Source organism: Salmo salar, unplaced genomic scaffold (assembly GCF_965601325.2).
Source record: "Salmo salar unplaced genomic scaffold, fSalSal1 ptg000257l, whole genome shotgun sequence".
NCBI lineage: Eukaryota > Metazoa > Chordata > Actinopteri > Salmoniformes > Salmonidae > Salmo > Salmo salar.
This window is the reverse complement of record NW_027675339.1, coordinates 272,501-295,000: the sequence shown is the minus strand read 5'-3', so window position 1 is coordinate 295,000 and position 22,500 is coordinate 272,501. Positions and strand designations below refer to the sequence as shown.

Genomic DNA, 22,500 nt, shown 5'->3' with positions numbered 1-22,500 from the left:
CAGCCTGACAGCCTGCAAAGAGTCAAATCATATTAAAACCACACTGCTATTCTTTGGTGGTGAAAATAGTGGCAGTATATTTCTTCAACATATTCAGATACATCAGTGTCATGAAACCTGCCATATCTATTCATAAATTAATGTATCATATTATAAATTACAAATTATCAAAGTATTGCCTGCAGATAGAAACATGTATAGTACAAACATTTGAGTAGACTGACCAGACCAGTTTAAAAGCAGTATCAGTCAAAAGACAGACAGTGAGGTATCAGATTTAGATTGTATTGAGTATACAGTCCACACCATATCTATTTTGACAGTAAAGATAACATTTTAAATGTGGCTCTAAACTCCAACATTTTGGATTTCAGATCAAATGTTTCATATGAGGTGACAGTATATAATGTCACCTTTTATTTGAGCATATTTTACATACAGTTGAAGTCATAAGTTTACATATACCTTAGCCAAATGCATTTAAACTCAATTTTTACAATTCCTGACATTTAATCCTAGTAAAAATGGAGGTAACATTGATGCATTTGCAGTTTGTTTTGGTTGTGTTTTGCCCAATAATAAAATGGTGGATGATGACTGGATAATTTTCTGTCTAAGTGAGTAGATAACATGTTTCTAAACACTACTAAATGAATCCTGATAACATGATTAATACAAATCATGAATGAATCATGAATAATAATGTGTGAGAAAGTTACAGAAGCTACAACAAAACATGCTAACCTCTCACCATTACCAATTTATTTATTTATTTCACCTTTATTTTAAAAGAAATACAAAAATTATTAACCCCAATGAGTCGTGCACAACACGTGTCCAAATTAAGCACCTCACATTGTGGTTACTCACTACATGGTAGATATTCCCTCAGCGAAGTATGGCAGTTCCATGCAGGTTTCCTCACCAAGTCCAAGGCAGCACAGCTACCCATGCAGACAGTACTCCTTAGTAACCGATATCCCCATGGCAACACGAACTCGTTAAGCTTCCCAAGCAATTATCTCCCGGTGTCACACGATGCTAGGCTAACCTCTAGCTGGCTAATACCTCCACGACGAGACGGTAGCTTCAGTCTTTACTAAGTTAACTAAATTATAACAACTCTTTTATTAAATAAAACATGTATTTCCCTTCATGTCTTAGTAGCTATGGGTTTTGTTGTAGTTCTGTCGTCTTCTTTTATAATTTTTCTTCACCAACCGTCCTGAGGTAAAACGTCCATCCTTTCATCAACGTCTTTTTCCCTCCCGTTAACCAGGTCAACTCCCATTGGCCACAACTTAACAAGCGACCTTATTGGTCAAAACGTAAACTTCAAAGTAAAACAAACTATTCACTTATACATTAAATAAATATTTCTTCAAAAAGCATAATGCATTAACAACATTACAGTTTAGGAGCAATTCAATCATCTTTTAAATATAATACCAATTAATTATAACAAATAAACTCAATACTTGGTTCAAACAAGGGTATTACACAAACATACAGTCAATAATACAGTAGAAAAATAAGTCTATATACAATGTGAGCAAATGAAGTGAAATAAGGGAGGTAAAGGCAAAAAAAGGCCATGGTGGCAAAGTAAATACAATATAGCAAGTAAAACACTGGAATGGTAGATATGCAGTGGAATAAAGTGCAAAGTAGAAATAATGGGGTGCAAAGGAGCTAAATAAATAAATACAGTAGGGGAAGAGGTAGTTGGGCTAAATTATAGATGGGCTATGTACAGGTGCAGTAATCTGTGAGCTGCTCTGACAGCTGGTGCTTAAAGCTAGTGAGGGAGATAAGTGTTTCGAGTTTTAGAGATTTTTGTAGTTCGTTCCAGTCATTGGCAGCAGAGAACTGGAAGGAGAGACGGCCGAAGGAGGAATTGGCTTTGGGGGTGACCAGAGAGATATACCTGCTGGAGCGCGTGCTACAGGTGGGTGCTGCTATGGTGACCAGTGAGCTGAGATAAGGGGGGACTTTACCTAGCAGGGTCTTGTAGATGACCTGGAGCCAGTGGGTTTGGCGACGAGTATGAAGCGAGGGCCAGACAATGAGAGCATACAGGTCGCAGTGGTGGGTAGTACAGTGGGGGGAAAAAGTATTTGATCCCCTGCTGATTTTGTACGTTTGCCCACTTACAAAGAAATGAAAAGTCTATAATTTTAATGGTAGGTTTATTTGAACAGTGAGAGACAGAATAACGGCAAAAAAATCCTGAAAAAATGCATGTCAAAAATGTTATACAATTATTTGCATTTTAATGAGGGAAATAAGTATTTGACCCCTCTGCAAAACATGACTTAGTACTTGGTGGCAAAACCCTTGTTGGCAATCACAGAGGTCAGACGTTTCTTGTAGTTGGCCACCAGGTTTGCACACATCTCAGGAGGGATTTTGTCCCACTCCTCTTTGCAGATCTTCTCCAAGTCATTAAGGTTTCAAGGCTGACGTTTGGCAACTTGAACCTTCATCTCCCTCCACAGATTTTCAATGGGATTAAGGTCTGGAGACTGGCTAGGCCACTCCAGGACCATAATGTGCTTCTTCTTGAGCCACTCCTTTGTTGCCTTGGCCGTGTGTTTTGGGTCATTGTCATGCTGGAATACCCATCCACAACCCATTTTCAATGCCCTGGCTGAGGGAAGGAGGTTCTCACCCAAGATTTGACGATACATGGCCCCGTCCATCGTCCCTTTGATGCAGTGAAGTTGTCCTGTCGCCTTAGCAGAAAACACCTCCAAAGCATAATGTTTCCACCTCCATGTTTGATGGTAGAGATGGTGTTCTTGTGGTCATAGGCAGCATTCCTCTTCCTCCAAACACGGCGAGTTGAGTTGATGTCAAAGAGCTCTATTTTGGTCTCATCTGACCACAACACTTTCACCAGTTGTCCTCTGAGTCATTCAGATGTTCATTGGCAAACTTCAGACGGGCATGTGTATGTATTCTTGAGCAGGGGGACCTTGCGGGCGCTGCAGGATTTCAGTCCTTCACGGCGTAGTGTGTTACCAATTGTTTTCTTGGTGACTATGGTCCCAGCTGCCTTAAGATCATTGACAAGATCCTCCCGTGTAGTTCTGGGCTGATTCCTCACCGTTCTCATGATCATTGCAATTCCACGAGGTGAGATCTTGCACGGAGCCCCAGGCCGAGGGATATTGACAGTTATTTTGTGTTTCTTCCATTTGCGAATAATCGCACCAAATGTTGTCACCTTCTCACCAAGCTGCTTGGCGATGGTCGTGCAGCCCATTCCAGCCTTGTGTAGGTCTACAATCTTGTCCCTGACATACTTGGAGAGCTCTTTGGTCTTGGCCATGGTGGAGAGTTTGGAATCTGATTGATTGATTGCTTCTGTGGACAGGTGTCTTTTATACAGGTAACAAGCAGAGATTAGGAGCACTCCCTTTAAGAGTGTGCTCCTAATCTCAGCTCGTTACCTGTATAAAAGACACCTGGGAGCCAGAAATCTTTCTGATTGAGAGGGGGTCAAATACTTATTTCCCTCATTAAAATGCAAATCAATTTATAACATTTCTGACATGAGTTTTTCTGGATGTTTTTGTTGTTATTCTGTCTCTCACTGTTCAAATAAACCATTAAAATTATAGACTGATCCTTTCTTTGTCAGTGGGCAAACGTACAAAATCAGCAGGGGATCAAATACTTTTTTCCCCACTGTATATGGGGCTTTGGTGACAAAACGGATGGCACTGTGATAGACTGCATCCAATTTATTGAGTAGGGTATTGGAGGCTATTTTGTAAATGACATCGCCGAAGTCGAGGATCGGTAGGATGGTCAGTTTTATAAGGGTATGTTTGGCAGCATGAGTGAAGGATGCTATGTTGTGAAATAGGAAGCCAATTGTAGATTTAACTTTGGATTGGAGATGCTTAATGTGAGTCTGGAAGGAGAGTTTACAGTCTAACCAGACACCTAGGTATTTGTAGTTGTCCACATATTCTAAGTCAGAACCATCCAGAGTAGTGATGCTGGACAGGCGGGCAGGTGCAGGCAGCGATCGGTTGAAGAGCATGCATTTAGTTTTACTTGTATTTAAGAGCAGTTGGAGGCCACGGAAGGAGAGCTGTATGGCATTGAAGCTCGTCTGGAGGTTAGTTAACACAGTGTCCAAAGAAGGGCCAGAAGTATACAGAATAACACCAATAACAAAGGGGGTCTGATCTTTGTGCCTCTGTAACTTTCTCATTCATCATCATTCACGATTCATTCATGATTATTCATAATCATGGTAGCATCCACATGAATGTAGAAGTGTTCAGAAACATCTTCTATTCTTACTGACAATACAAGTGAAGTGACTCCAAAATGACAGGACATTATTCACCATTCAGTTTCTATTAGGAAAAACATCCAAAACACAACCAAGACAAACTGCAAAATGAATTCAACAAGTTTGTAGAATCACAAGCTTGATGTAATCACTGCAGGCATGGAACATGGGACTAAATACTAAACTTATGACAACTTTAATACAATATAAGTGAATTTGTCCGAATATGTACAACTTTTTCAAATGGGAGAACTAAATACATAAAGTGGTTTCCTTTCTTAACAGTAACACAGCTATGTATGAAAATACCCTCAAATAAAAGGTGACATTCTGTACTGTCACCTAATATGAAACATTCTAAGTCAAATCCAAAATGCTGGAGCATAGCACCACATTTAAAACTGCAAGCTTCACTGTCCAAACACATATGGTGTGGACTTTGTGTGTCTGGTAAACACATGTGGATCTGGTGAACAGTTATTACTTGTTGACCAACTACAGGAATACTGACCTCAGAGTCTCCAGTTTACAGTGGGGATTCCCCAGTCCAGCAGAGAGCAGCTTCACGCCTGAATCCTTCAGGTCATTGTTACTCAGGTCCAGCTCTCTCAGGTGTGAGGGGTTTGACCTCAGAGCTGAGACCAGAGAATCACAGCCTTCCTCTGTGACTCCACAGCCTGACAGCCTGCAAAGAGTCAAATCATATTAAAATCACACTGCTATGCTTTGGTGGTGAAAATAGTGGCAGTATCATTTTTCAACATATTCAGATATCAGTGTCCTGAAACCTTTCATATCTATTCGTAAATGAATGTATCATCATTAAAAATGACAAATTATCAAAGTTTTGCCTGCAGATAGAAACATGTATAATACAAATATTTGAGTAGACTGACCAGACCAGTTTAAAAGCAGTATCAGTCAGAAGACAGACAGTGAGGTATCAGATTTAGATTGTATTGAGTATACAGTCCACACCATATCTATTTTGACAGTGAAGATAACATTTTAAATGTGGCTCTATACTCCAACATTTTGGATTTCAGATAAAATGTTTCATATGAGGTGACAGTATATAATGTCACCTTTTATTTGAGGATATTTTAATACATACAGTTGAAGTCAGAAGTTTACATATACCTTAGCCAAATGCATTTAAACTCAATTTTTACAATTCCTGACATTTAATCCTAGTAAAAGTCCCCTGTCTTAGGTCAGTTAGGATCACCACTTGGGTCTAGGGGGCAGCATTTGCACGTCTGGATAAAAAAAATGTACCCGATTTAATCTGGTTACTAATCCTACCCAGTAACTAGAATATGCATATACTTATTATATATGGATAGAAAACACTCTAAAGTTTCCAAAACTGTTTGAATGGTGTCTGTGAGTATAACAGAACTCATTTGGCAGGCAAAACCCTGAGACATTTTCTGACAGGAAGTGGATACCTGATGTGTTGTATTGACTTTAAACCTCTCCCATTGAAAAACACAGGGGTTTAGGAATATTTTGGCACTTCCTATTGCTTCCACTAGATGTCACCAGCCTTTACAAAGTGTTTTGAGTCTTCTGGAGGGAGATCTGACCGAACAAGAGCCATGGAACGGTGATGTCCCATTAGACACCTGGCGCGCTACTTCATGTTGGGTACCCTCGTTCCAATACGTTATAAAAGGCTATGCATTCGTCCACCTTGAATATTATTCATGTTCTGGTTAAAAAAGGCCCTAATGATTTATGCTATACAACGTTTGACATGTTTGAACGAACGGAAATATATTTTTTCCCCTCGTTCATGACGAGAAGTCCGGCTGGCTTACATCATGTGCTAACGAGACGGAGATTTTTGGACATAAATGATGAGCTTTTTTGAACAAAACTACATTCGTTATGGACCTGTGATACCTGGAAGTGACATCTGATGAAGAGAATCAAAGGTAATGGATTATTTACATAGTATTTTCGATTTTAGATCTCCCCAACATGACGTCTAGTCTGTATCGCAACGCGTATTTTTCTGGGCACAGTGCTCAGATTATTGCAAAGTGTGATTTCCCAGTAAGGTTATTTTTAAATCTGGCAAGTTGATTGCGTTCAAAAGATGTAAATCTATAATTCTTTAAATGACAATATAATATTTTACCAATGTTTTCTAATTTTAATTATTTAATTTGTGACGCTGACTTGACTGCCGGTTATTGGAGGGAAACGATTTCCTCAACATCAATGCCATAGTAAAACGCTGTTTTTGTATATAAATATGAACTTGATAGAACTAAAAATGCATGCATTGTCTAACATAATGTCCTAGGAGTGTCATCTGATGGAGATTGTAAAAGGTTAGTGTATCATTTTAGCTGGTTTTATGGTTTTGGTGACCCTGTCTTTGACTTGACAAAACATTACACACAACTCTTGTAAATGTACTGTCCTAACATACTCTAAATTTATGCTTTCGCCGTAAAACCTTTTTGAAATCGTAAAACGTGGTTAGATTAAGGAGATGTTTATCTTTCAAATGGTGTAACATAGTTGTATTTTTGAAAAATTTGAATTTTGACATTTATTTGGATTCAAATTTGCCGCTCTTGAAATGCACCTGCTGTTGATGGAGTGCACCACAGGTGGCACGCTAGCGTCCCACCTAGCCCCAAGAGGTTAAGAATGTGAAATGTCAGAATAATAGTAGAGAGAATGATTTATTTCAGCTTTTATTTCTTTCATCACATTCCCAGTGGGTCAGAAGTTTACATACACTCAATTAGTATTTGGTAGCATTGCCTTTAAATGGTTTAACTTGGGTTAAACGTTTCGGGTAGCCTTCCACAAGCTTCCCACAATAAGTTGGGTGAATTTTGGCCCATTCCTCCTGACAGAGCTTGTGTAACTGAGTCAGGTTTGTAGGCCTCCTTGCTCGCTCACGCTTTTTAATTCTGGCCACACATTTTCTATAGGATTGAGGTCAGGCTTTTGTGATGGCCACTCCAATACCTTGACTTTGTTGTCCTTAATCCATTTTGCCACAACTTTGGAAGTATGCTTGGGGTCATTGTCCATTTGAAAGACCCATTTGTGACCAAGCTTTAACTTCCTGACTGATGTCTCGAGATGTTGCTTCAATATATCCACAATTTTCCTGCCTCATGATGCCATCTATTTTGTGAAGTGCACCAGTCCCTCCTGCAGCAAAGCACCCCCACAACATGATGCTGCCACCGCCGTGCTTCACAGTTGGGATGGTATGATGGCTGTGTGGTCCCATGGTGTTTAGACTTGCGTACTATTGATTGAACGTGTTACCTTCAGGCGTTTGGAAATTGCTCCCAAGGATGAAGCAGACTTGTGAAGGTCTACAATTTTTTTTCTCTGAGATTTTGGCTGATTCCTTTTCATTTTCCCATGATGTCAAGCAAAGAGGCACTGAGTTTGAAGGTAGGCCTTGAAATACATCCAAATTATGTCAATTAGTCTATCAGATGCTTCTAAAGCCATGACATAATTTTCTGGAATTTTCCAAGCTGTTTAAAGGCACAGTCAACTTAGTGTATGTAAACTTCTGACCCACTGGAATTGTGATACAGTGAATTATAAGTGAAATAATCTGTCTGTAATCAATTGTTTCAAAAATTACTTGTGTCATGCACAAAGTAGATGTCCTAACCGACTTGCCAAAACTATATAGTTTGTTAACAAGAAATTTGTGGAGAGGTTCAAAAACACGTTTTAATGACTCCAACCTAAGTGTATGTACACTTCCGACTTCAACTGTATGTGATTGACGATTAAAAATTAAATTCTGATGATGCCATGATTAAGAAAAATCATGAATGAATCATGAATCAGAATGAGTGAGAAAGTTACAGAGGCCACAACAAAACATGCTAACCTCTCACCATTACCAATAACAGAGGCTACAACAAAACATGCTAACCTCTCACCATTATCAATAACAGAGGCTACAACAAAACATGCTAACCTCTCACCATTACCAATAACAGAGGATACAACAAAACATGCTAACCTCTCACCATTACCAATAGCAGAGGCTACAACAAAACATGCTAACCTCTCACCATTACCAATAGCAGAGGCTACAACAAAACATGCTAACCTCTCACCATTACCAATAACAGAGGCTACAACAAAACATGCTAACCTCTCACCATTACCAATAACAGAGGCTACAACAAAACATGCTAACCTCTCACCATTACCAATAACAGAGGGGGTATGATCCTTGTGCCTCTGTAACTTTCTCATTCCTCATCATTCTCGATTCATTCTTATTCTTACTGACAATACAAGTAAAGTGACTCCAAAATGACAGGATATTATTCACCAATCAGTTTCTATTAGGAAAAACATTAACTAAAATACAATCAAAACAAACTGCAAATGAATTCAACAAGTTAGTAGAATCACAAGCTTGATGTAATCACTGCAGGCATGGAATATGGTACAACTACTAAACTTATGACTACTTTAATCTAACCACGTTGTCCGATTTCAAAAAGGTTTTACGGCGAAAGCATAAAGTTATATTATGTTAGGAGAGTACATTGACAATAGCTGTGTGTAATGTTTTGTCAATTCAAAGACAGGCGTCACCAAAACCATAAAACCAGCTAAAATGATGCACTAACCTTTGACAATCTCCATCAGATGACACTCCTAGGACATTATGTTAGACAATACATGCATTTTTAGTTCTATCAAGTTGATATTTATATCCAAAAACAGCGGTTTACTATGGCGTTGATGTTCAGGAAATCGTTTCCCTCCAATAACCGGCAGTCAAGTCAGCACCACAAAATTAAATAATTAAAATTAGAAAACATTGGTAAGATATTATATTGTCATATAAAGAATTATAGATTTACATCTCTTGAACGCAATCAACTTGCCAGATTTAAGCAGAAATTTGCATCCTGAAGCTCTAACTCCAAAAAGTTTTGGGACACTGTAAAGTCCATGGAGAACAAGAGCACCTCCTCCCAGCTGCCCACTGCACTGAGGCTAGGTAACACGGTCACCACCGATAAATCCATGATAATCGAAAATTTCAACAAGCATTTCTCAACGACTGGCCATGCCTTTCTCCTGGCTACCCCAACCCTGGCCAACAGCTCCGCCCCCCCCCCCGCAGCTACTCACCCAAGCCTCCCCAGCTTCTCCTTCACCCAAATCCAGATAGCAGATGTTCTGAAAGAGCTGCAAAACCTGGACCCGTACAAATTAGCTGGGCTAGACAATCTGGACCCTCTCTTTCTAAAACTATCCGCTGCCATTGTTGCAACCCCTATTACCAGTCTGTTCAACCTCTCTTTTGTATCATCCGAGATCCCTAAAGATTGGAAAGCTGCCACGGTCATCCCCCTCTTTAAAAGGGGTGACACCCTATACCCAAACTGTTACAGACCTATTTCCATCCTGCCCTGCCTATCCAAAGTCTTTGAAAGCAAAGTTAATAAACAGATCACTGACCATTTCGAATCCCAACGTATCTTCTCCGCTGTGCAATCTGGTTTCCGAGCCGGTCACGGGTCCACCTCAGCCATGCTCAAGATACTAAATGATATCATAACTGCCATCTATAAAAGACAGTACTGTGCAGCCGTCTTCATCGACCTGGCCAAGGCTTTCGACTCTGTCAATCACCGTATTCTTATCGGCAGACTGAATAGCCTTGGTTTTTCTAACGACTGCCTCGACTGGTTCACCAACTACTTTGCAGACAGAGTTCAGTGTGTCAAATTGGAGGGCATGTTGTCCGGACCTCTGGCAGTCTCTATGGGGGTACCACAGGGTTCAATTCTCGGGCCGACTCTTTTCTCTGTATATATCAATGATGTCGCTCTTGCTGCGGGAGATTCCTTGATCCACCTCTACGCAGACGACACCATTCTGTATACTTCTGGCCCTTCCTTGGACACTGTGCTAACTAACCTCCAAACGAGCTTCAATGCCGTACAACACTCCTTCTGTGGCCTCCAACTGCTCTTAAATGCTAGTAAAATCAAATGCATGCTTTTCAACCTTTTGCTGCCCGCACCCGCCCGCCCGACTAGCATCACCACCCTGGACGGTTCTGACCTAGAATATGTGGACAACTACAAATACCTAGGTGTCTGGTTAGACTGTAAACTCTCCTTCCAGACTCATATTAAACATCTCCAATCCAAAATCAAATCTAGAATCGGCTTTCTATTTCGCAACAAAGCCTCCTTCACTCACGCTGCCAAACTTACTCTAGTAAAACTGACTATCCTGCCGATCCTCGACTTCGGTGATGTCATCTACAAAATAGCTTCCAATACTCTACTCAGCACACTGGATGCAGTCTATCCCAGTGCCATCCGTTTTGTTACCAAATCACCTTATGCCACCCACCATTGCGACCTGTATGCTCTAGTCGGCTGGCCCTCGCTTCATACTCGTTGCCAAACCCACTGGCTCCAGGTCATCTACAAGACCCTGCTAGGTAAAGTCCCCTCTTATCTCCGCTCACTGGTCACCATAGCAGCACCCACCTGTAGCACGCGCTCCAGCAGGTATATCTCTCTGGTCACCCCGAAAGCCAATTCCTCCTTTGGCTGTCTCTCCTTCCAATTCTCTGCTGCCAATGACTGGAACGAACTACAAAAATCTCTGAAACTGGAAACACTTATCTCCCTCACTAGCTTTAACTTTTATGGGAAACGTGGGACGTGCCACTCTATTCAACAGCCAGTGGTATACCGTGGCGCGAAATACAAAACCTTAAATATGCTATAACTTCAATTTCTCAAACATATGCCTATTTTACACCATTTGAAAGATAAGACTCTCGTTAATCCAACCACATTATCCAATTTCAAAAAGGCTTTACAGCGAAAGCAACACATTAGATTATGTCAGGAGAGTACCCAGCCAGAAATAATCACACAGCCATTTTCAAAGCAAGCATATATGTCACAAAAAACCAAACCACAGGTAAATGCAGCACTAACCTTTGATAATCTTCTTCAGATGACACTCCTAGGACATTATGTTATACAATACATGCATGTTTTGTTCAATCAAGTTCATATTTATATCAAAAACCAGCTTTTTACATAAGCATGTGATGTTCAGAACTAGCATACACACTGAAAACTTCCGGTGATTTTACTAAATTACTCAGCATAAACGTTCACAAAATACATAACAATTATTTTAAGAATTATAGATACAAAACTCCTTTATGCAATCGCGATGTCAGATTTTAAAATAGCTTTTCGGCAAAAGCACATTTTGCAATATTCTGAGTACATAGCTCGGCCATCATGGCTAGCTATTCAGACACTCACCAACGTCGAGGCTCAGTAAACTCAGAATTACTATAAAAAAAAATGGATTACCTTTGCTGTTCTTCGTTAGAATGCACTCCCAGGACTTCTACTTCAACAACAAATATTGTTTTGGTTCCAAATAATCCATAGTTATATTCAAATAGCTCAGTTTTGTTTGTGCGTTCAGGTAACTATCCAAACGGTGACGCGGGGTGCATTTCGTGACAAAAAAATTGAAAATGTTCCTTTACCGTACTTAGAAGCATGTCAAACGCTGTTTAAAATCAATTTTTATGTGATTTTTCTCGTAAAAAAGCGATAATATTCCAACCGGACAACTTTGTATTCATTCAAATAGAGAAAGAAAAACATGGTGGTCTCTTGTGACCGCGCATCTCCAGGCTCTGAGCCACTAGGCTGACCACTCACAAACAGAGCTCCTGAACCTTGCCCAGAGACAGCAGATGCCCCAATCCACTTTCTGGCGCCTTCCGAGAGCCAATGGAAGCCTTAGAATGTGTCACGTAACCCCAAAGATACTGTATTTTTGATAGAGATGCAACAGTTGGACCACAAATAATCAGACAGGCCACTTCCTGCTTGTAATCTTCAGGTTTTTGGCCTGCCATATGAGTTCTGTTATACTCACAGACACCATTCAAACAGTTTTAGAAACTTAGAGTGTTTTCTATCCAAATATACTAATTATATGCATATTCTCATTTCTGGAAAAAAGTAGTAACCAGTTTAAATCGGGTTGGTTTTTTATCCGGCCGTGAAAATACTGCCCCCTACCCCAACAGGTTAAGCACCAGCTGTCAAAGCAGCTCACAGATCACTGCACCTGTACATAGCCCATCTATAATTTAGCCCATAGAAATACCTCTTCCCCTACTGTATTTATTTATTAATTTATTTTGCTCCTTTGCACCCCATTATTTCTATTTCTACTCTGCACTTTCTTCCACTACAAATCTACCATTCCAGTGTTTTACTTGCTATATTGTACTTACTTTGCCACCATGGCCTTTTTTGCCTTTACCTCCCTTATCTCACCTCATTTGCTCACATTGTATATAGACTTATTTTTCTACTGTATTATTGACTGTATGTTTTTTTACTCCATGTGTAACTCTGTGTTGTTGTATGTGTCGAACTGCTTTGCTTTATCTTGGCCAGGTCGCAATTGTAAATGAGAACTTGTTCTCAACTTGCCTACCTGGTTAAATAAAGGTGCATTTTTTTTATTTTTAAATAGGGACTATAGCTACTATGGCAACCACAGAGACTTAAGCATTTATGTCTATATTGACTATTGAGACTATAGATACTATAGAGACTATAGAGACTATCGAGGAACTGCAGAAGAAGGTAACGACAAGATAATAGTTGAAGATGCATAAGGATTAACCAGGGAGGATTACTGAGTGTGTTGGGGAATAGTACTAAGTGAATGTTGATTTGACAGTTGTGTGAGTGTTGAAATGACAGGTTAATATGTTTGAAATTTGGAAATTGAGAGATTGAAAGGTGGATAATAACATATTGATATTTGGAAAATAATTGGTAAGCTGAAGTTCAACAAAGGTTGAAATTTGGATAAAAAGAGATTGAAATTTGGATAATAAGAGATATTATTTGTACTGAGTGAATGAGAGCTGTCAGGGGACTAGCCCCGGTGTGAAAGAGGTGCCTATCTGAATGAAAACCCCAACCAGTTCCGTCCACCGGTTTGAAAAAGGTGCGAGTATGAATGAATACCCCAACCAATTCTGTGAGCTGAGTTTTTAACGTTGTATAGGGATTCTGCGTGATGTGAAGATATAAAATAACTATTACCGAATATACTATATGAATATTATAATGGGTTACAAGAGATGTGATGAAGTAACAATGTATGTTGAGTATAATGGGTTACTAGAGATTTGTTAATGTAATATGTTATTAGTGGCTTTCAGATAGCACTTTAATAATGTGGTGTCTTAGTATTTTGAATTAGTGTGTTTGAATACAAGGTCACATGAGGAAAAGAGGAATTGAGACATATCATATTAGAGGCTTCCATCTGTCGTTTGGGTTAAAGATAAGCTTCCTGTGGACAAATGGATAAGCCGGCAGTGAAAATGAATGCTACTCACTGAACTCAAACAGGCTGTAAGGGACATTGGTGACAGAAAGAGCATACAGTACAAGTCAAAAGTTTGGACACGCCTACTCATTCAAGGGTTTACTATTTTCTACTATGAAATAACACATATGGAATCATGTAGTAACCAAAAAAGTGTAAAACAAGTTTTAGAACTTTTGCGTTGATGACAGCTTTGCACACTCTTGGCATTCTCTCAAACAGCTTCATGAGATAGTCACCTGGAATGCATTTCAGTTAACAGGCTTGTTTTGTTAAAAGTTCATTTGAGGAATTTATTTCCTTCTTAATGTGTTTGAGCCAATCACTTGTGTTGTGACAAGGTAGGGGTAGTATACAGAAGATAGTCCTATTTGGTAAAAGACCAAGTCCACAGAATGGCAAGAACAGTTCAAATAAGCAAAGAGAAATGACAGTCCATCATTACTTTGAAACCTCTTTGGGATTGGGGGCAGTATTTTCACGTCTGGATGAGAAGTGTGCCCAAAATAAACTGCCTGCTACTTAGGCCCAGAAGTTAGGATATGCATATAATTGGAAGATTTGGATAAAACTTATTTGGCAAGCGAAACCCCGAGGGCAAACCATCCAGGAATGTTTTTGTTGTTGAGGTGGCTGTGTTTTCTATTGTTTTCTATGGGAATCTAGATGTATGAGGCACCTGGTTGCAGTTCTTATGGCTTCCACTAGATGTCAACAGTCTTTAGAAATTGGTTGATGTTTTTCCTTTGAGAAATGAAGTACGGCTGTTAAGAATGAGTGTCAAGCCAAGTGTACTCTTTTGCTTGGTGTGCGCTCCAGGTCACGCGCTCCACATTGATTTCATCCGCTACTGAACACAGTATATTCCGTCTTAAATTTTATAGATTATTTAGGTTTTAGGATAACTAAGGATGGATTAGGAAAGTTGTTTGAAATGTTTGGACCAAGTTTACAGGTAACTTATTAGATCATTTGTAGTCATGTTGGGCGAGTAGGAACCGGTGAATTTCTGAATCAAACTCGTAAAATAAATGGACTGTCACGCCCTGACCTGAGAGAGCCTTTTTATGTCTCTATTTAGGTTTGGTCAGGATGTGATTTGGGTGGGCATTCTATGTCCGTGTTTCTATGTTTGGGATTTCTTTGTTTTGGCCAGGTATGACTCTCAATCAGGAACAGCTGTATATCGTTGTTGCTGATTGGGAGTCATACTTAGGCAGCCTGTTTTTCCTTTGGATTTTGTGGGTAGATATTTTCTGTTTAGTATTTTTGCACCTGACGGAACTGTTCGGTTGTTCTTTTGTTTTTTGTTTTGCTTGTCGGAGTTAGTGTTCAGTTTTATCATTAAAAATGACGAACACTTACCACGCTGCATTTTGGTCTGATTTCTCTTCCCCTTCATCTGAGGACGACGAAGACCGCTACATGGACATTTTGGGGATATAAAAAAGGAGTTTACTGAACAAAAGGACCATTTGTGATGTTTCTGGGACATATTGGAGTGCCAACAGAAGGTCTTCAAAGGTATGGCATGAATTATATCGTTATTTCTGACTTTCGTGTCGCACCTGCTTGGTTGAAATATGATTTTCATGTGTTTGTATGATGGGGTGCTGTCCTCAGATAAATGGCATAAAGCATGGTTTGCTTTCGCCGTAAAGCCTTTTTGAAATCTGACACGGTGGCTGGATTAAGAAGTTAAGCTTTAATTTGGTGTATTGCACTTGTGATTCTATGAAAGTTAAATATTTCTAATAATTTGATTTGAATTTCGCGCTCTGCAATTTCACCGGATGTTGTTGAAACATCCGTAACGGCTAGCGGAACGTCTAAGCCATGAAGGTCAGTCAATGTGGAACATTTCAAGAACTTTGAAAAGTTTCATCAAGTGCAGTTGCAATAAATATCAAGCGCTATGATGAAACTGGCTCTCATGAGGACCGCCACAGGAAAGGAAAACCCAGAAATACCTTTGCTGCGGAGCATTCTGCAGTGATACGCCATCCAATCTGGTTTGCACTTAGTGGAACTATCATTTGTTTTTCAACAGGACAATGACCCAACACACCTCCAGGCTGTGTAAAGGCTATTTGACCAAGAAGGAAAGTGACAGAGTGCTGCATCCGATGACCTGGCCTCCACAATCACCCGACCTCAACCCAATTTACATGGTTTGGGATGAGTTGGACCGCATAGTGAAGGAAAAGCAGCCAACAAGTGCTCAGCATATGTGGGAACTCCTTCAAGACTTTTGGAAAAGCATTCGAGGTGAAGCTGGTTTAGCCGGTGCCCCCGCACATTGACTCTGTACCGGTACCCCCTGTATATAGCCTCGCTATTGTTATTTTACTGCTGCTCTTTAATTATTTATTACTTTTATTTCTTATTCATATTTTTTTGTAGGTATTTTTCTATAAAAAATGTTTAAACAGCATTGTTGGTTAGGTCTTGTAAGTAAGAATTTCACTGTAAGGTCTACCTGTTGTAATGTGTGACAAATAACATTTGATTTGATGTCATTAGTAAACATTTTAAAAAGTAAGAGGCCTAGAATTCCTGATTCTACCTGGATTGTGTTCTAGAGGCTTCAATAAAAGAACACCCTTTGTGTTCTGTTAGACAGGTAACTCTTTATCCACGATATAGAAGGCGGTGTAAAGCCGTAACACTTATGTTTTTCCAACAGCAGACTATGATCGATAATGTCAAAAGCCATACTGAAGTCTAACAAAACAGCCCCTACAATCTTTCTATCATCAATTTCTCTCAGCCAATCAGTAATTTGTGTAAGTGCTGTGCTTATTGAATGTTCTTCCCTGTAAGCGTACTGAAAGTCTGTTGTCAATTAGTTTACTGTAAAATAGAATTGTACCTGGTCAAACACAATTTTTTTCCAAAAGTTCTGAAAGGGTTGGTAACAGGCTGATTGGTCGGCCTTTTGAGCCTGAAAAGGGGGATTTGCTATTCTTAAGTAGCGGAATGACTTTTTCTTCCCTCCAGGCCTGAGGGCACACACTTTCTAGTAGGCTTAAATGTATTATAATAAATGACTATAAATGTTGTAAATTCTTATGGAATGGTAGGCTGGTAATGCTTATACATTCTTCTAAATGTTTAGAAATGTTTACAATATAGTTGTTAAGAGTTTATAAATCGTTAAAAGGTTTTTACGTTGATAGTTATTATCAAGTGTTACCAAGGTCACCTCTATGTATATAATGAGATAATGTAAGATTTGTTGTCAACACTTGCAGTGCCTCTGTCCAAAAACATTATTTATCAACAGGTTTTTTAGAAATCCCAGTGGGAAGATTTCCAGAATCAGAATAAACAGGAAATCCAGATTCTCCAACAGGGATTGTCACTCATGGCTGCATCTTAAAACTCTTGGTTAGTTTATTACTGGCCAACAAAATGTAGTGGGGGGGGGGGGGGGGTTGCCCTGACCTGGACTTAAACCTGGGTAAAGCAACTGTTAACCTAACACATTAGCTGTTACATCAAGAGATCCGAACAGCTTGACGAGGTTTCTAGGTGTTGGGTTAAAGTTGTTTCAATAGTTGTATAGGTTTTAGAATAAAGTAGTAGCAATGTACTGTACAGTTCTGCCATTGTAGAGGTCATTAGGCACAGATCTAGGATCAGAATACAGTAAATTAACCTGTTATGGCTAGGGGGCAGTATTTTCACGGCTGGATAAAAAACGTACCCGATTTAATCTGGTTACCACTCAGTAACTAGAATATGCATATACTTATTACATATGGATAGAAAACACCCTAAAGTTTCTAAAACTGTTTGAATGGTGTCTGTGAGTATAACACAACTCATTTGGCAGGCAAAAACCTGACAAGGTTTCAGGCAGGAAGTGGCCTGTCTGACAAGGTGTCGTTCTTCTTGTCTCTGTTTATTGAAGAGTGAGGATCTTAGCTGTCCCGTGACACTTCCTACGGCTGCCATAGGGTCTCAGAAGGCGGTAAAAAGCTGAATCGTGGCTTTGCAGGCTCTGGCTGAAAGTAGCGCGTTTGGGTAGTGGCTGGTTACAGTACTGTGAGACTCAGGCTCGTGCCCGCGTCGACCGAAAGCTTTGTTTACTTTCCTCTGTTTAGCTAAAAGGAGATTCCCGGTCGGAATATTATCGCTTTTTTACGAGAAAAATGGCATAAAAATGGATTTTAAACAGTGGTTGACATGCTTCAAAGTACGGTAATGGAATATTTAGAATTTTTTGGTCACGAATCGCGCCATGCGCGCGATCCTGATTTACCATTTCAGATAGTGTCTGGGACGCACGAACAAAACGCCGCTATTCGGATATAACGATGGATTATTTTGGACCAAACCAACATTTGTTATTGAAGTAGCAGTCCTGGGAGTGCATTCTGACGAAGACAACAAAAGGTAATCAAACTTTTATAATAGTAAACCTGATATTGGTGAGTGCTAAACTTGCCGGGTGTCTTAATAGCTAGCCCGTGATGCCTGGGCTATGTACTTAGAATATTGCAAAATATGCTTTCACCAAAAAGCTATTTTAAAATCGGACATATCGAGTGCATAGAGGAGTTCTGTATCTATAATTCTTAAAATAATTGTTAGGCTTTTTGTGAACGTTTATCGTGAGTAATTTAGTAAATTCTTAGTGAATTCGCCGGAAGTTTGCGGGGGGTATGCTAGTTCTGAACGTCACATGCTAATGTAAAAAGCTGGTTTTTGATATAAATATGAACTTGATTGAACAAAACATGCATGTATTGTATAACATAATGTCCTAGGGTTGTCATCTGATGAAGATCATCAAAGGTTAGTGCTGCATTTAGCTGTCTTCTGGGTTTTTGTGACATTATATGCTAGCTTGAAAAATGGGTGTCTGATTATTTCTGGCTTGGTACTCTGCTGACATAATCTAATGTTTTGCTTTCGTTGTAAAGCCTTTTTGAAATCGGACAGTGTGGTTAGATAAAGGAGAGTCTTATCTTTAAAATGCTGTGAAAATAGTCATATGTTTGAAAAATTGAAGTTTTTGTATTTTTGAGGAATTTGTAATTCGCGCCACGCCTATCATTGGATATTGGAGCAGGTGTTCGGCTAGCGGAACGTCTAGATGTAAGAGGTTAATACAATATAAGTGAATTTGTCCAAATAATTAAGACTTCTTCAAATGGTAGAACTACAGTGCCTTGCAAAAGTATTCATCCCCCTTGGCGTTTTTCCCATTTTGTTACAACCTGTAATTTAAATTGATTTTATTTGGATTTCATGTAATGGACAAACACAAAATAGTCCAAATTGGTCAAGAGAAATAAAAAAAATGACTTGTTTAAAAAATAAAGTTAAAAACAGAAAAGTGGTGCGTGCATATGTATTCACCCCCTTTGCTATGAAGCCCATAAATAATATCTGGTGCAACCAATTACCTTCAGAAGTCACATCATTAGTTAAATAAACTCCACATGTGTGCAATCTAAGTGTCACATGATCTGTCATATGATCTCAGTATATATACACCTGTTCTGAAAGGCCCCAGAGTCTACAACACCACTAAGCAAGGGGCACCATCAAGCAAGCGGCACCATGAAGACCAAGGAGCTCTCCAAACAGGTCAGGGACAGAGTTGTGGAGAAGTACAGATCAGGGTTGGGCTATAAAAAAATATATGAAACTCTTAACATCCCACGGAGCACCATTAAATCCGTTATTAAAAAATGGAAAGAATATGGCACCAAAACAAACCTGCCAAGAGAGGGCCGCCCACCAAAACTCACAGACCAGGCAAGGAGGGCATTAATCAGAGGCAACAAAGAGGCCAAAGATAACCCTGAAGGAGCTGCAAAGCTCCACAGCGGAGATTGGAGTATCTATCCATAGGACCACTTTAAGCCGTACACTCCACAGAGCTGGGCTTTACGGAAGAGTGGCCAGAAAAAAAGCCATTGCTTGAAGAAAAAAAATAAGCAAACACATTTGGTGTTCACCAAAAGGCATGTGGCAGACTCCCCAAACATATGGAAGAAGGTACTCTGGTTAGATGAGACTAAAATTGAGCTTTTTGGCCATCAAGGAAAACGCTATGTCTGGTGCAAACCCAACACCTCGCATCACCCCGAGAACCGCATCCCCACAGTGAAGCATGGTGGTGGCAGCATCATGCTGTGGGTTTGTTTTTCATCGGCAGGGACTGGGAAACTGGTCAGAATTGAAGGAATGATGGATGGTGCTAGATACAGGGAAATGCTTGAGGGAAAGCTGTTTCAGTCTTCCAGAGATGTAAGACTGCTAAAGCAACACTCGAGTGGTTTAAGGGGACACATGTAACTGTTTTGTAATGGCCTAGTCAAAGCCCAGACCTCAATCCAATTGAGAATCTGTGGTATGACTTACAGATTGCTGTACACCAGCGGAACCCATCCAACTTGAAGGAGCTGGAGCAGTTTTGCCTTGAAAAATGGGCGAAAATCCCAGTGGCTAGATGTGCCAAGCTTATGGAGACATTCCCCAAGAGAGTAGCAGCTGTAATAGCTGCAAAAGGTGGCTCTACAAAGTATTGACTTTGGGGGAGTGAATAGTTAAGCACGGTCAAGTTCTCTTTTTTTCTTATTTCTTGTTTGTTTCACAATTAAAATATTTTGTATCTTCAAAGTGGTAGGCATGTTTTGTAAATGAAATGATACAAACCCCCAAAAATCTATTTTAATTCCAGGTTGTAAGGCAAACAAAAAGGAAAAATGCCATGGGGGTGAATTCTTTTGCAAGCCACTGTACATACATAAAATGGGAGAACTAGATACATAAAATGCTTTCATTTCTAAACGGTAAAACAGATACGAATAGTCTCAAATAAAAGGTGACATTCTGTACTGTCAACTAATATGAAACATTTGATCTCAAATCCAACATGCTGGAGCATAGCACCAAATGTAAAACTGTAAGCTTCACTGTCCAAACACATATGTTGTGGACTATGTGTGTCTGGTAAACACATGTGGATCTGGTGAACAGTTATCACTTGTTGACCAACTACAGGAATACTGACCTCAGAGTCTCCAGTCTGCAGTGTGGATCCTCCAGTACAGCAGAGAGCAGCTCCACTCCTGAATTCTTCAGGTCATTGTTACTCAGGTCCAGCTCTCTCAGGTGTGAGGGGTTTGACTTCAGAGCTGAGACCAGAGAAGCACAGCCTTCCTCTGTGACTCCACAGCCTGACAGCCTGCAACGAGATCATCATGACTTCACAAACACACTGTTAATTTAACACCAGTAGTGTAGAAGGACAATGGTAGATGCATTTGCTTCATATTCCCAAACAACATATAGATTCATCTCCCATCTCCTTGAATTGTATGGTTATATTGTTATACTATTGTCAAAATCAATGCATTTTTTCTATATGTTTTTCAATATAATATTATATACATATTATAATACACATTTTTCCTAAACTGAATATTTCTGCCTGATGATTAGTTCTTATATGTCATTTTATGTACTCACAGAGCAGCTCTGGAGGCTTTGACCACTGGCAGCAGCCTCAGAAGACCTTTCTCTGATCTGGAGAATTTCTTCAGGTCAAACACATCCAGCTCCTTTTCTGAAGTCAGCAACACAAAGACCAGAGCTGACCACTGTGCAGGTGACAGTTCTTCTTCTGAGAGACTTCCTGATCTCAGGTAGAATTGGATCTCCTCCACTAGAGAATGGTCATTCAGTTCATTCAGACAGTGGAACAGATTGATGCTCCTCTCTGGAGAGGGATTCTCCCTGATCTTCTCCTTGATGTAGTTCACTGTGTCTTCATGGCTCTGTGAGCTGCTTCTTGTCTTTGTCAGTAGACCTCGTAAGTGCTTCTGATTGGACTCCAGTGAGAGTCCCAGAAGGAATCGGAGGAAAAGGTCCAGGTTTCCTGTCTCACTTTGTAAGGCTTTATCCACAGCACTCTTGTAGACAGTACCTTCAGACTTGTCTCTGTACAGCAGAGAAAAGATACTGGACTTTGTTTGCTGTTTGTCCATTAGATTCTCATTGTTGTTGATGAATGAGAGGAACACATACACAGCAGCCAGAAACTCCTGAATGCTCAGATGAACAAAGCAGTACACCTTGTCCTGGTACAGCCCACATTCCTCTTTAAAGATCTGTGTGCACAATCCTGAGTACACTGAGGCTTCATTGACATCAATGCCAGCCTCTTTCAGGTCTTCTTCATAGAAAATCAGATTGCCATTCACAAGCTGTTGAAAAGCCAGTTTTCCCAGTGACAGAATGCTCTCTTCATTCAAGTGTGGACCTGTCTCTTCTTTCCCAAGATACTTTTCATCCTTCTGTTTGGTATGAAACACCACAAGGTGTGTGTACATCTCAGTCAGAGTCTTGGGCATCTCTTCTCTCTTATGTTTCAGCATGTGTTCGAGGACTGTTGCAGAAATCCAACAGAAGACTGGAATGTGGCACATGATGTGGAGGCTCCTTGATGTCTTTATGTGTGAGATGATTCTGTTGGCCAGGTCCTCATCACTGAATCTCTTCCTGAAGTACTCCTCCTTCTGTGGGTCATTGAACCCTCGTACCTCTGTCACCTGGTCAACACACCCTGAAGGGATCTTATTGGCTGCTGCAGGTCGGGTAGTTATCCAGAGGAGAGCAGAGGGAAGCAGATTTCCCTTGATGAGATTTGTCAGCAGAACATCCACTGAGGTTGACTTTGTGACGTCCCAACAGATCTTGTTCTTCTGGAAGTCTAGGGGCAGTCG

General features: G+C 40.0%; 2 protein-coding genes across 2 annotated transcripts in view; both read right to left on the bottom strand.

Moving 5' to 3' along the window:
• LOC145867280 (NLR family CARD domain-containing protein 3-like) overlaps nt 1–22,500 on the bottom strand; it is a 109,935-nt gene that overhangs the window by 68,982 nt on the left and 18,453 nt on the right. The window lies entirely within an intron of this gene.
• LOC145867250 (NLR family CARD domain-containing protein 3-like) overlaps nt 21,198–22,500 on the bottom strand; it is a 2,478-nt gene continuing 1,175 nt past the window's right edge. Inside the window, exon 2 of the mRNA XM_082971323.1 lies at nt 21,198–22,500. This exon is cut by the window's right edge and continues 542 nt beyond it. Coding sequence (XP_082827449.1) covers nt 21,241–22,500 — 1,260 coding nt within the window. The 3' untranslated portion in view covers nt 21,198–21,240.